At 44.1% G+C, this 15,263-nt stretch overlaps 1 protein-coding gene across 1 annotated transcript; it reads right to left on the bottom strand.

Annotated features, from left to right (window-relative positions):
* Positions 1-12,449: 12,449 nt before the first annotated feature.
* Positions 12,450-15,263, bottom strand: LOC310635722 (uncharacterized protein). The gene is made up of 3 exons (XM_083354939.1): positions 14,716-15,263; positions 13,884-14,010; positions 12,450-13,575 (listed from the first exon to the last, which is right to left on the bottom strand). The coding sequence occupies exons 1-3, from the start codon at positions 14,848-14,850 to the stop codon at positions 12,887-12,889; spliced, it is 951 nt and encodes a 316-aa protein (XP_083211065.1). The 5' UTR covers positions 14,851-15,263; the 3' UTR covers positions 12,450-12,886.

Genomic DNA, 15,263 nt, shown 5'->3' with positions numbered 1-15,263 from the left:
AAAAAGGAGTTAATAAATTTGTTTGGGCAGGGAAAAAGCTACGAGTTAAATTTAAGATAATGCAAGATGATGCCCCTGTCCCAGGCCCACCAGAGATCATCTACCAGTGCGACCAATGCCGTTTCCGTGCTGTAACCGGGTCTGAAACCGGACTGGTACGGGTCCAGATAGTCCGCTTCATCCAGGAATTGCGTAAGCTGATGCGCCACAACACTCTCAACAACCTTTGCTACAAAACAATGGTTGGAGACAGGACGATAGTTATTCAACGAGGCCGGATCCAAGGCAGGCTTCTTGAGGAGGGGCCTCACCACCGCCTCTTTCATTTCTTTTGCTCACATTTTTGACTGGTGGTACTTGGAGAGTGCCTTATCCTAAAAGTGGTACAATGGCCGAAAAGGTTGAAAAGCCCTGATATAGGAGACTCTTCATCACATAGAAATAATGTTGTCATCGAAAACACAGATTAAAGCTTTAGTGTTGAATCAGTCAATCTGTTCAGTCACTTCAATGGAGTATCTAAGATTTTTCTTAATCCTATGGTGAATGTTTCTGCCACGACCTTATAGCGAATTGAACTGTGTGCCCTTACCCAGAGCAGCCATATTGACGGAAACCTCCTGCATGACTTCTATGCACAAGGCCTTCTGCCCAGAATCTAGCAGCCTCCACTCCTCCTCTGTGAAGTCCACAGTCACCTCCTCAAAGGGATCAGTGTTCTAGAAAGAGAAAAAAGTAGACAATCCCAGGAAACAGTTGAAAGTTCTCTCTCTCAATGCACACAAGGGAAAACACAGAGTTGCAAGAGCCAACTGAACATTCAGGATGGATTCATGTCATTCTGTCCACAAAGTCCATGAGGCTGGGAAGTTGCAGCTTAACAAATCATCGCTTAACTGTTTCCAGATTGTAGAATTGAACACAGCCAACACTGAACAACAGTTTTATTGTTACAGCCACTTAGTGTTGACTTACTGGCATATCCTTCATATGCTATATTTTTCTTGGTATACTTACAGACACATTACAAGGGAGACAGGTGGCATAAATATTTAATAAAATAAACATTTCTCAGGTATGTTTATTCCTACTGTTATAGTTTCAATTCATGGGCTTCATTTCTAACTATTTTAGGCACTCTTCTTAATAGCATTAAGAAATATTAAATTCTTTCTAATAATAAACCTTTATTGTCAAAATACAACATGTGTACATTGAGATTAGCTGAGTCTCCCCCCCCCCGTGCTCCCTCCCCCCAACACACAGTGACAACAAACCCTCCATCCTACCACACCATGTGAACCAACTACACTACACACCGGCCTCCCAAGTCAATTCTGCATAAATTCACAGAGATTATATCCCACTCAAAAGCCTAACAGCCCATGGATAAAAGCTGTTTTTCAGCTACGACTGGCTATACTCCAATATCTCCTACCCAATGGTAGGAGAGTAAAGAGATACCATCCAGGGTGTGAGTCATCCCTGAGAATTTTCCTCACTCTTCCAAGGCAACTAGCCCTGGCGATGTCATCCAGTGGTGTCAGAGAACAGCCCACAATGTCTTGTGCTGTGCTCACTACCCTCTGTAATACTTTCCTGTCCACGGCTGTCAGACCAGCATACCAAACCACAATACCATACGAGAGGACGCTCTCTATAGTAGACCGGTAAAAGAGGGTCATTAGCCGTTGTTCTACCGTTCTTCCGCAAGACCCTAAGAAAGTGAAGCCTCTGTTGGTCCTTTCTAGCCCCCTGGGTTGTGTTAACTTTCCAGGTCAGATCTTCACAGAGGTAGACTCCCAGAAATTTAAAGGAGGAAACTCTCTCCACACAGTCCTCCCCGATGTAAAGTGGGGCATGTTCCTCCTTTTTTCTCTGGAAGTCTAACACCATCTCTTTTGTCTTGCCGATGTTTAGGTGCAAGTTGTTGTTACTACACCATATGGATAGTTTTTGTACCTCCGCCCTATATGCTGTCTCATCCCCACCTGTAATAAGATCCACCACAGTTGTATCATCTGCAAACTTGATTATCGCAGTGGATGGGTCAGATGATACACAATCATATGTGTATAAAGTGTACAGGTAGGGGCTAAGCACACAGCCCTGTGGCGTGCCGGTGCAAAGCTTCAGGGAGGTGGACAAAGCAGACCTGACCCTCACTGTTTGTAACCGGTTCCTAAGAAAGTCTTGAATCCAATCGCAGATGGCGGGGGAGAATTTCAAGTCAGTCAGCTTCTCGATGAGAATGCTTGGCAAAATGGTGTTGAAAGCCGAGCTGTAGTCAACAAAAAGCATCCTGACATAACTTCCAGGTTTCTCGAGATGACTTGCTACAGAGTGTAAAGCAGTAGCTATGGCATCGTCTGTCGACCTATTTCCCCTGTAGGCAAATTGATGTTTATCAAAGTCCAGTGGGAGGTATGTCCTAAGATGTTGGAGAACCAATCTTTCGAAGCATTTCATGACTACAGACGTTAATGCAATAGGTCTGTAGTCATTCAGGCAGTCAACTGCAGTTTTCTTGGGGACTGGGACAATGGTAGCTGCTTTCAAACACGATGGTACACATGCGGTACACATGCTGTTTGCAAGGAGATGTTAAAAATCCTTGTCAGGACCCCTGCTAATTGGTCGGCACAATTCCTGACCACTATCCCCAGCACCCTATCTGGGCCTGCGGCTTTGCTGGGATTCACAGCCTTCAATACAGCTCTCACTTGGTGTTCACACAGGGTGAGTGGCTGAGAGTCAGAAGGCCGGCCAGCAGAGGCTATGGGGTCTGGTCTTTTAACCTCATAGCGGGCAAAGAAGATATTCAGCTGCTCAGCCAACGAGGCATCGGTGTTCGCCATGCTCCTCGTGCTGCCCTTAGAGTTGGTTAAGTGCTGCAGTCCCTGCCATACTTGCCTCGGATCGTTATCTACTAAGTGGTTCTCCACCTTTTGTTTGTATTGTTGTTTTGCCATCCTAATGCCTCTTCTGAGATATGCCCTGGCCTCTCTGTATGTGTCCCTGTCCCCTGCCTTAAAGGCAGAATCCAGGGCTCTCAGGAGTGTTCATATATCTGCAGTCATCCAGGGTTTACAGTTCCCATAAACTCTAATGCACTTATCCATTGTTACACTATCAGTGCATGTTCTAATATAAGAGAGTACGGCATCTGTATATGAATTTAGATCTTGTTCTTCAAATACACTCCAGTAAGTGGTTTCAAAGCAGTCCTGCAACTGACAGAGCACCCACTGGCCAGGTTAAATTTCATTTCTAACAAAAGGTTCCTGCCTATGAATTGTCGCATTTCCATTTCCAGCACAATCTTGAAAGCCAAATGTGGGTGGACACTGTGTTCAAGTCCACATAGACTCAACTTATGGTATTAAACACAGCTCCTAAATGGATGGAGCTGGAACGCTACTGTTCTCAGAAGAAACCTGCACCTACCTGGCAAGGTGGGCAGAATTGGGTCCTCCTGTAAAACACCTCTTGAATAGAGCTGGATCGATCTCCTCTGCCCCAGAGCTCTGCTGAAATCTCCTCTGTGAATGGCTCCTGCATTTGAAGAACAGCCTGATTCATAATCAATTTTCAGAGCACAATATCTATGATAGTTCACATTCCTTACATCAGGGGTTTTCAAACTTGGCCCTTTTATGACTTGTGGACTTTAACTCCCAGAATTCCTCAACCAGTGTCCCTGGCTGAGAAATTCTAGGAGTTGAAGTCCACAAGTCATAAAAGGGCTAAGTTTGAAGACCCCTGCCTTACATTTTGCTTTCCCCAACTGAAATCAGAGATACTTCAGGGACTCTGCATGTGACTTATATTTCTGAGTAAATGGGATTTAAAACAGCAGGCTGTGTTTTTATGTACATGTGTTAATTAGTTTGTTTCTTTTACTACTGTGGTATTCTGGGGGTATCAAGAGGCCATTCACATAATCCAGTTGCTTCCCCTTATCCAGATTCAGATAGCACAGATAACAAAGTAAACACTGATTATTATGAGATATGTGGATAACATCACAAAGGATACACAGGTGTAAAGGGATAAATTAATTCAGGAAACAAAATTAGTTCTCAAAATATGAGTAGCTTCAGTAAAGGATGAAGAGTCATATTTTTAATCCCTTTGTTTTCTTGCAGAAGTGATTAGATTCCTGACCATTGCCCTCCTCCCCCCTCCACCCGCCATGGAGCTCCCAGGATGAAGCGCCCCCCTTCCTCACCTGCCCCTTTCCCGGCTCTTCCCGCTGGGCTTGGCTGAGGAGGAAGCCTTCGGCCAGGGCCACAGCCTGCGAACAGCTCTCGGCTCCGTACTCCCTCACCCAGCTCGCCATCTCCGCGGGCAGCAGGGCCAGCAGCTGCTCCAGCACCACCAGGTCCAGCATCTCCCCTTTGCTGCTCCTCTCCGGCCGCAGCCACTGGCGGCACAGGCGGTGAAGGCGGCTGCAAAGCTCCCGGGGCGTCTCGGCCTCCTGGCGGCAGCCGTCGAGACCGCGGAAGCGCTGGCGGTGGATCTCTGGGCTGAGGGCGGCCTCCATCCCTGGGGATCCCTTCGGGTCTCCTGCTCGAGGGTAGCCAAAAGAAGCCTGAGGAATGTCCCTCAGCCCCTCCGCAGCCCCTTTTCCGGTGTGCAGGAGGGAAGAAATGGCTCTCCGCTCACTCGGGCTTTACCCGCCTGAGGAGAGCAACGGCAAATCTTTCCCGCCAATTTCCTGAGCGCTCATGGGCTCACGCGCCTCAAGAAAGAGCCAGAACGATAGATATGTTCTTCCTAGAGTAGACATGGAAGGAAGAGAATGAAACAGGATTCTCCTTTTCCGGCCTCCCGGAATATCTACTCCACTGCTCTTTTTCCGAGGGGGGCGGGGTTCGCTGAAAGGAGGGCGGCTGAAGGGGAGCCTGGGACGGCGATGCCTGCAAAGGGCAGAGAAGAACCGATGATCTCCGCGTCGCCTTTTTCATCGGCCACTTGCTCCTGCGCCCTGCATGGAAGTCGGGAAGCCTCCGCTGAAAGTTGGGGCTCTGCTTGGCCTCTGGGTCCAGCGCAGGACGGACGGATCGGGGGCTGAACGTCGGAAGGCGCCTGGTAGCCCCTTTTCCCACTGACCCCTTTCCTTGCAAAACGAGAGCTTCGTGAGTGCAGCCGCCTCCGTCAGATGCAGAGACTGATGCAGGATGGAAATCCGGGAGGGCGACGGGAGGGGAAGGCAGGTTGGATCCGGGGCTGCCAACGTGGGGAAGCCTCGCCCTCTGCCTCGCCCTGGAGGTTGTCAGGAGCAGAGAGCTTCCTCTCCTCTGTGCTCCCTTCCTGGAGACGAGACTTGCTCTCTGGGCGTAAAGCGTTTCTCCCGCTGGTTCGTTTGCCGGGTTGCTAGAGCAGAAGTGAGCCTAGAGGACCGAGGGTTTCGGTTTAACGGAGCTGGCACCGATCCCCTCTTTTTCCATCTCTGTTTAAATACTCCTCCTTTGGAAATAGTGAAAGGAGAGATTTTATGTTGGAGAAAATCTGACCCATGTTAGTCAATGCTGATTTCATTGCCCATAAACAATTTATAAAAAATCTGTATAACTAAAGATCAGGAACAAGCTAAAAAAATTTCTTAATTCCATATAACAACTAAATAGACTTCTCAGAGTAGCAATTTGCATGTTTTACACATACCTTTCTCCTTTAGGTATTTAATTTACAATATAAAAATATGATTTATTATTTAAGAACCAAAGTTCTTTGAAAATCAAATCATTGTGCTTACTTTTCTGCTAAAAGACTAGAAAAAGTGAACTCAGAATAAAACGTTGCAAAGTTGCTTCTTATACCCACCCCTAAATTTAAGCATTTGTTGTAGGAGGCTTTTCTCTGTCTGGTCAAGCATTACAGGTAGTTTGTAAATAGGAAACAAGAACCTCTTACTTCCAGTCCCAACTCAGCTCTGGCTGTTACAATAGGGTTTGGGTCATAAATTCCTGTGAAGAGGGAAGCCACTTGCAAAATTATGCATTTGTACAGTAGTTTGATTGTTCCTTTCATGAATTTTTATTGTTGTTATTTCAGAGGCATTATAATTTTATTGCTATATATATTTGTATTTTGATGATGATTATTAAGTTGGAAGGGACCTCGGAGGCTATCTAATCCAACCCACTGCTCAGGCAGGAAACCCTATAGCAGACATGTCAAACACAAGGCCCGGGGGCCGGATCCGGCCTGCGAAGTGGTTTCATGTGGCCCGCAAAGCCATCCTGGAAACAGTGAGGGAACGGCCCCCACTGCCTTGGCCCTGGCCCAGAGACCCTCCTTCTGCCAGAGACCCTCAGATCTGTCCCACTCCTCCCCAGGCCCCCATAGGCACCCTTGATGCGAACGATGTAGAGCTGGCCATGCCCACCCAGTAGGCCACGCCCACCCTGGCCATACCCACCCGGCCCCCTAAGGGCAACCGCAATGCTGATGCGGCCCTCAATGAAATTGAGTTTGACACCCGTGCCCTATACCATTTCAGACAATTGGCTGTCCAGTCTCTTCCTAAACACTTCCAGTGAGGGAGCATTCACAGCCTCTGGAGGCAGATCGTTCCACCTATTAATTGTTCCGTCAGGAAGTTTTTGTTTAGTTCTATGTTACTTAACTCTTTGGATACTTTCCATCTGTTGCTTCTTGTCCTGCCTTCAGGTGCTTTGGAGAATAGCCTGACTCTCTCTTCTTTGTGGCAACCCCTGAGATATTAGAACACTGCTATCATGTCACCCCTTGCCCTTCTCCTTCTCTTCATTAAACTAGACAAATCCAATTCCAGCAACCATTCCTGATGTTTTACCCTTCAGTCCCCTAATCATCTTTGTTACTCTTCTCTGTACTTTTTCTAGAGTCTCAACATCTTTTTTACATCGTGGTGAGCAAAATTGGATGCAGTATTCCAAGTGTGGTCTTACTAAGGCATTGTAAAGTGGTATTAGCACTTCATCTGATCTTGATTCTATCCCTCCGTTAATGCAGCCTAACACTGTGTTGGGTTTTTTGGCAGCTGCAGCGCACTGCTACCTCATATTTAAGTTGATTGTCCACTAGGACTCCGAGATCCCTTTCAGAGTTATTACTATTGACCAAATTAACATCTATACTATAGCTTTGTATTTGTTTTTTCTTGCCTAAATGAAGAACCTTATTTTTTTTCACCATTGAATTTCATTTGATTAGATAGCGCCCAATGTTCAAGTCTGTCAAGATCCTTCTGTGTCTTAAGCCTGTCTTCTTGGGTGTTGGCTATTTCTGCCAGCTTGGTATCGTCTGCAAATTTGATGAATTCCCCATCTATCCCCTCATCCAAATCATTGATGAATACGTTGAAGAGCACTGGGCCTAGAACAGAGCCCTGGGGCACCCCACTACACATTCCATCTGTGTAGATGCAGTTCCATTCAGGACCACACGTTGAGTACGGTCCACACACTCTTTGATTGTCTTTACTTTTGTAAGCACCCAGCCCCCTTGTGGCGAGGCAGGCAGCAAATAAATTTAGTAAATAATATTTTGATATGTTTTTCTGCCATTCTTTAAATCAGTGTTCTTGAACCCTTTGTACATGTACCACTGGTGGTACTTCATCAGGTGTCAGGTGGAACACTAATGGTGGGTTGAAAAGCAGTTTGTGTGGAGGGAAGTGTAGCGGGGTATGAGCTGAAGCACTGGCAACCTGCACAGGCCTGTGAGTCAGCTGGAGCTATGGTGTTGGCCAGAGCAGTGCTGAGCGCCCAAGATCACCAGGGGGCTCCATCTGATTGGCGGTTCTTGAAGTAGCCTTTGGGAAAGGAGTCAGCTGCAAGTAAACCAAAGAGAAGAGGAGGAGGGGGGAGAGAGGAGGGGAGAGGATATAAAAGGACGTTTTGGAGGAAAAGGGGGGAAAAACACCCAATGGGGAAAGAGAATGGGACACAGAAATTTGTTAAATGAGTTTTGTCACATTTTATGACTTTACTTGCCCCGTTTGTTAGGTGAATCACTGAAATTATTAAATTAGTAAGTTCTTAAGTGAATCTGTTTTCCAATGACAAATCTTTTGAGTTTGATGGTCAGAAGGTTGCAAAAGGGGATCACGTGACCCCCCAAACCATTATCAATATGAATCAGTTGCCAATCATCCAAATGTAAATCACATGACCCTAGATTGCTGCAATGGTCATAAGTGTAAAAAGTGGTCAGAAATCACTTTTTTCAGGGCCATTGTGACTTTGAACAGTCACTAAGCGAACTGTTGTAAGTCGAGGGCTACCTGTACTTTATCACTTTTTCTTGGTCACCAAGTTTTTGATACCTAGCTAGGTGACTGGTGGCACTCGAATATTGCCATATCCTAAAAGTGGTACAATCTGTGAAAAGGTTGAAAAGCCCTGCTTTTCAACATCAGTTGAGAGAATAGGTTTTGTCTGGAACAAAAATAATGTTCAGAATATTGGGGGGGGGGTTCAGTTCTTGCCATTTGACAAACACTCCATGTTCCTTGGTTCCTGGATGTACTAAGTTGTCATACAAAGTTTCTCCCCACCCCGTCTAATATTTTCCTTCAGGATATATTTTGTCAACTTCTGGGTATTGCCCAATTTATTGGCACATTCTGTTTGATATGGATGTTGTCATTTTATTTTACATAAATACCCAGATTGCAGTCATGGTTTTTCTCTTAAAATGTATATAAGCCCTGCTCAGCACTACCAGTACCTTGTTCTCATTCCATGTTTGAATTTCTCTGTGTATTTCTAATGTTAACTGAAGGTAATAAATTCTATTCAAAATATACTATACACTGTAGTCTGCATTCTATGATGTGTTCCTTTCTTGTGATTAAAGGGGCTCTCCTTGGTTTCAGGGTTCAGCGCAGGGCGAATGGATCAGGGGCTGAATGTTGGAATTCGCCTGGTAGCCCCTTTTCCCACTGACCCCTTTCCTTGCAAAACGAGAGCTTTGTGAGTGCAGCCGCCTCCGTCAGATGCAGAGACTGACGGGATGGAAATCGGGGAGGGCGACGGGAGGGGAAGGCAGGTTGGATCCCTGGCTGCCAACGAGGGGAAGCCTCGCCCTCTGCCTCGCCCTGGAGGTTGTCAGGATGGCTGGAGTAGAGAGCTTCCTTTCCTCTATGCTCCCTCCTGGAGACGAGACTTGCTGTCTAGGCGTAAAGCGTTTCTCCCGGTGGTTCGTTTGCCGGGTTGCTAGAGCAGAAGTGAGCCTAGAGGACCGAGGGTTTTGGTTTAATGGAGCTGGAACCGATCCCCTCTTTTTCCATCTCTGTTTAAATACTCCTCCTTTGGAAATAGTGAAAGGAGAGATTTTATGTTGGAGAAAATCTGACCCATGTTAGTCAATGCTGATTTCATCGCCCATAAACAATTTATGAAAATCTGTATAACTAAAGATCAGGAACAAGCTAAAAAAATTTCTTAATTCCATATAACAACTAAGTAGACTTCTCAGAGTAGAAATTTGCATGTTTTACACATACTTTTCTCCTTTAGGTATTTAATTTACAAGATAAAAATATTTCTTATTTAAGAACCAAAGTTCTTTGAAAATCAAATCATTGTGCTCACTTTTCTGCTAAAAGACTAGAAAAAGTGAACTCAGAATAAAAAGTTGCAAAGTTGCTTCTTATACCCACCCCTGAATTTAAGCATTTCTTGTAGGAGGCTTTTCTCTGTCTGGTCAAGCATTACAGGTAGTTTGTAAATAGGAAACAAGAACCTCTTACTTCCAGTCCCAACTCAGCTCTGGCTGTTACAATAGGGTTTGGGTCATAAATTCCTGTGAAGAGGGAAGCCACCTGGAAAATTATGCATTTGTACAGTAGTTTGATTTGTTCCTTTCATAATTTATTTTTGTTATTTCAGAGGTATTATTTTATTGCTATATGTATTTGTATTTTGATGATGATGATGATGATGATGAACTTGGAAGGGACCTTGGAGGCTATCTAATCCAACCCCCTCCTCAGGCAGGAAACCTTATACCATTTCAGACAATTGGCTGTCCAGTCTCTTCCTAAAAACCTCCAGTATTGGAGCATTCACAGCCTCTGGAGGCAGAGCGTTCCACCTATTAATTGTTCTACCTGTCAGGAAGTTTTTGCTTAGTTCTATGTTACTTAACTCTTTGGATAGTTTCCATCTGTTGCTTCTTGTCCTTCCTTCAGGTGCTTTGCAGAATAGCCTGGCTCTCTCTTCTTTGTGGCAACCCCTGAGATATTGGAACACTGCTATCATGTCAGCTAGGGAGTTCCAGAAAAAACATCTACTTCTATTCATTGAATATGCTAAAGCATTTGATTGTGTGGATCACAACAAAGGATGGCAAGTTCTTAAAAGAGATGGGAGTAGGAGACCATCTTATTTGTCTCTTGAGAAACCTATATGCCGGTCAAGAAGCCACAGTGACAACTGGACACGGAACCACTGATTGGCTCAAAATTGGGAAAGGAGTCCGGCAAGGCTGCATACTGTCGCCCTGCCTATATGCAGAGCACATCATGAGAAAGGCAGGGATAGATGAATCAAAAGTTGGAATTAAGATATGCAGATGATACCACTCTAATGGCAGAAAGTGAAGAGGAACTAAAGAACCTATTGTTGCAGGTGAAGGAGAGTGCAAAAGTTTCCTTCAAAGTTAACATTAAGAAGACCAAGATCATGGCATCAGGCCCTCTCAATTCCTAGCAAATGCATGGGAAAGAAATGGAGGTAGTGACAGATTTTATTTTCCTGGGTTCCAAGACCACCACAGATCGGGATTGCGGCCAAGAAATTAAAAGATGCTTGCTCCTGGGGAGGAAAGCCATGCCAAATCTAGACAGCACACTAAAAAGCAGAGACATCACCCTGTCAACAAAAGCGCGTATAGTCAAGGCTATGGTCTTCCCAGTTGCAATGTATGGCAGTGAAAGTTGGACCATAAGAAAGGCTGAGCACCAAAGAATTGAGGCCTTTGAACTATGGTGCTGGAGAAGATTCCTGCAAGTCCCTTGGACTGCAAGGCGACCAAACTGGTCAGTCCTACAGGAGATCAACCCTGACTGCTCTTTAGAAGGCCAGATCCTGAAGTTGAAACTCAAATACTTTGGCCACCTAATGAGAAGGAAGGACTCACTGGAGAAGAGCCTAATGCTGGGAAAGGTTCAGGGCAAGAGAAGAAGGGGACAACAGAGAATGAGGTACCTGTTTCTCTCTTCCTAACTTTGGGAAGGTCTATTGTTGGGTACATAAGTCATCTTGGATACAGTGTTGGGGTCTGCATTCTTGGTCTGGGAATCCTGACTGGAAGGACATTTTGTCAGTCCTTCAAGGTAGTCAAGACGAGGCACGAGAATGAATACTAGTGCTATATCTGCTGAAAGGGCACAATACAAAATCCTGAAACTCTGAAAGTATTTTTTGTATCCTCTCCTTTTACTCTTTGAAAAATTAGGGAGTTTCTCTTGCAATTCTTCCAATGCCCCATTATTCTCACAAACTCCTTGTGGCAACTAGGTTCTTTTAGATAATAGTTGTTCAGCCAAAGGCTTTCCCCACGCCTCAGTCTTTCTCATTCTCCCGTTACCCCATCCCTATCCATGTTCTCCAGAAGTCGTTTCCATTGTTTGTCTGTAAAGAAGAGAAACAATGGCATATGAGACTGTCTACTAAGGTTTGCTATATTTTCAATGAGAATGAATAGTTAGAATAAGAGGTGAAAGGAGAATTAATTCCTGCATTAGCGGAAAGTAAGGGAGAGAATGAATTCTAGCCACTCTCTCAAAATCTGGAGCTTCTTACATCCCTGAGGAACCTGGGAGGTTGAAATAGGTTTGAATTTTTTTCCTCCTATGAATTATTTCTGAGTGGAAACAAACATTTGCCTAAAGAAGAAATAAATCGTTCTATGACTAAGGTCACTGATCTTCCCTCAGCAATTTTGATATTCGATGCTTATAGCTTTTCTCCTGTGTGACCACTTGGATGGTAGATAATATTCCAGTTCAAACCAGATATTTTTTTCACTTTCCATGCTTTAATAAAGTTCCTGCAATATCTAATCTTTGGATAAATAATAAGTTGACTGTTGCAAATAAAGCTTAATGCATGGATTCATTTGTTTTTTCCTGTAGATCAGTGCCCGATCAGCCTGGGCCAGGCCGAGGCATGGTGGGCAGGTACTTTACCATTTCCAGGGCAGCTCCAGGAGCTGAACATAACCACACAGCGGGCCAGATTTTGCCCACAGGCCTTGTGTTTGACATATCTGCTGAACAGAATGTCCTGGACTTATACATTTGTTTAGTGACCTTTCAAAGTTACAACAGCACTGAAAAAAGTGACTTATGACAATTTTCACACTTAACAACCATTTCAACATCCTGATGATCATGTGAGCAAAATCCAGATGCTTGGTAACTGGAAAAAGCAGTCAATGAGGAAGCCAGATTCACTTAACAACCAGATTACCAATTTATCAACTGCAGTTATTCACTTAAGAACATAGGTAAGAAATGCAGTAAAATGTGGCAAAATTAACTTAACAAACGTCTCTTAACAAGAGAAATTTTCAGCTCAGTTGTGGTTCTAAATCGAGGACTACCGGTAGTCATTAAAGGTTTTTCTCCTTCACCACCACCCCAACTCAATACATTTATGAGTTGTTTCCCCTGTGGATACTTTGGTGTCCAGTATTGCCTCTCTCCATAGCAACGCCCTTTCTACCCTCCATGGATTTATATGCTCTTTATGAGAATTGTGTTTTCCAAGTAAAGCTATTTTCAAACTCTGTGCATTAATGCCATCTATCCCCAGTTTGGATCCTTTCATGACATTTCAGATAAGCTTTCCCAGTATAGTTTTTTCCAGGCTATGCACTTATATGGTCACTTCCCACTGTGAGATCTTTGGTGGCAATTAAGATGACTTTTGCTAATGAAGCTCTTTCCACATTCCATGCATTTATACAGTCTCTCCCCTGTGTGGATCTTCTCATGAAGATTAAGATCTCCTTTCTGGGTAAAGGTCTTTCCACATTCCATGCACTTATACGGTCTCTCCCCAGTGTGGATCCTCTCATGAGGTTTAAGAGATCCTTTCTGGGTAAAGGTCTTTCCACATTCCATGCATTTATACAGACTCTCCCCTGTGTGGATCCTTTGGTGACATTTAAGATGTCCTTTCCGGTTAAAGGTCTTTCCACATTCCATGCATTTATATGGTCTCTCCCCTGTGTGGATCCTTTCATGATATTTAAGAAGTTCTTTCCGGGTAAAGGTCTTTCCACATTCCATGCATTTATATCGTCGCTCCCCAGTGTGGATCCTCTCATGAACAATAAGAGATCCTTTCTGGGTAAAGGTCTTTCCACATTCCATGCACTTATATGGTCTCTCCCCTGTGTGGATCCTTTCATGACGCTTAAGATGTTCTTTCTGGGTAAAGGTCTTTCCACATTCCATGCATTTATATGGTCTCTCCCCTGTGTGGATCCTTTCATGACATTTTATTTTCCTCTTCTCTATTTTGAGTAGATTTAACATTGCCTCCCTGTCATTCTCATTCACAGACAAATCTGCATGGGGAAAAAAATGAAAATATTCTGATTAAAATTTAGAAGGGTCCCCCTCAAAAACATGCCAATCTGCATTCCAAGTTTAGTACAAATCATTTGGCTAGCCAGGATGTGATATTTCCAAATTGTTATATAGAAGACTCTTCATCACATAGAAATAATGTTGTCATCTAAAACATAGATTAAAGCTTAAGTGTTGAATCAGTCAATCTATGCAGTCACTTCCATGGAGTATCTAGAATATCTTTCAAATGTAAGGTGAATGTTTCTGCCACAACCTTATGGCAAATTGAACAGCCTGGCCTTACCAAGAGTAGCCATATTGATAGAAACCTCCTGGATGATTTCTCTGCACAAGGCCTTCTGGCCAGAATCTAGCAGCCTCCACTCCTCCTCTGTAAAGTCCACAGTCACCTCCTCAAAGGGATCAGAGCTCTAGAAAGAGAAAAAAGTAGACAATCCCAGGAAACACTTGAAAGTTCTCTCTCTCAATGCACACAAGGGAAAACACACAGTTGCAAGAGCCAAATGAACATTCAGGACAATTCATGTCATCTTGTCCACAAAGTCCGTGGGGCTGGGAAGTTGCACCTTTACAAATAACGGCTTAGCTGCTTCCAGGTTGCAGAATTGAACACAGCCAACGTTGAACAACAGTTTTATTGTTACAGCCACTTAGTGTTGACTTAGTGGCTTATCCTTCATGTGCTACATTTTTCTTGGTATACTTACAGTTACCTTACAAGGGAGACAGGAAGCATAAATAGTTGGGAGAAGGGCGGTATATAAATCAAATAAATAAAATAAATAAAATAAAATAATTAATTAAATAAACAAACACTTCTCAGGTATGATTATTCCCACTGTTATAGTTTCAATTCATGGGCTTCATTTCTAACTATTTTAGGCACTCTTCTTAATAGCAATAAGAAATATTAAATTCTTTCTACAATTAAATTTCATTTCTAACAAAAGGTTCCTGACTATGAATTGTCGCATTTCCATTTCCAGCACAATCTTGAAAGCCAAATGTGGGTGGACAGTATTGAAATACACATAGACTCAGCTTTTGGTATTAAACACAGCTCCTGAATGGATGGAGCTGGAACGCTACTGTTCTCAGAAGTAACCTGAACCTACCTGGCAAGGTGACCAGAATTGGGTCCTCCTGTAAAACACCTCTTGATTAGAGCTGGATCGATCTCCTCTGCCCCAGAGCTCTGCTGAAATCTCCTCTGTGAATGTCTCCTGCATTTGAAGAACAGCCTGATTCATAATCCATTTTCAGAGGACAATATCTATGATAGTTCATGTTAAGTTGGGTTCCAGAATCAGAGGTGACACAGGTTCAGGAGCTAAGTTGCTTTATTGAGGAACATGGCTGAACTGGGGAACAAAGGATTTCAGCCCTCACTTATAACTGGTCAGGTAACTGCCTCGCCAGTGGGTTAAAATCCAAGCGTCCTGCCAGCTGGTCAGCCAATCCCTTGAAATCCGGCTCTCCCGCCAAACGCTGTCTCTTTGTTCTGGCTTCCCGCTGAACGCTGTTCCTGCTTACTGTTCCTGCGCGGAGCTGTCCAGCTGTCCTTAGTTCACTGACCCACACATGTATGCAAAACCTGCATACACTACAGTTCACATTCCTAACATTTTGCTTTCTCCAACTGAAATCAGAGACACTTCAGGGA

The sequence above is a fragment of the Vipera ursinii genome (genome assembly GCF_947247035.1).
Source record: "Vipera ursinii genome assembly, chromosome: 2".
Lineage (NCBI taxonomy): Eukaryota > Metazoa > Chordata > Lepidosauria > Squamata > Viperidae > Vipera > Vipera ursinii.
The sequence above is the reverse complement of the archived record's forward strand: the minus strand, read 5'-3'. Positions and strand labels throughout refer to the sequence as shown.

Bases quoted from the DNA above. Each gene is read 5' to 3' on its own strand.
- LOC310635722 (XM_083354939.1), bottom strand. From the start codon at position 14,850: ATGAATCAGGCTGTTCTTCAAATGCAGGAGACATTCACAGAGGAGATT. The intron at 14,011-14,715 runs GTAGGTTCAGGT...TTCTCTTTCTAG, and splicing joins AATTCTGGTCACCTTGCCAG to AGCTCTGATCCCTTTGAGGA. The intron at 13,576-13,883 runs GTAAGGCCAGGC...TTCCCCATGCAG, and splicing joins TATCAATATGGCTACTCTTG to ATTTGTCTGTGAATGAGAAT.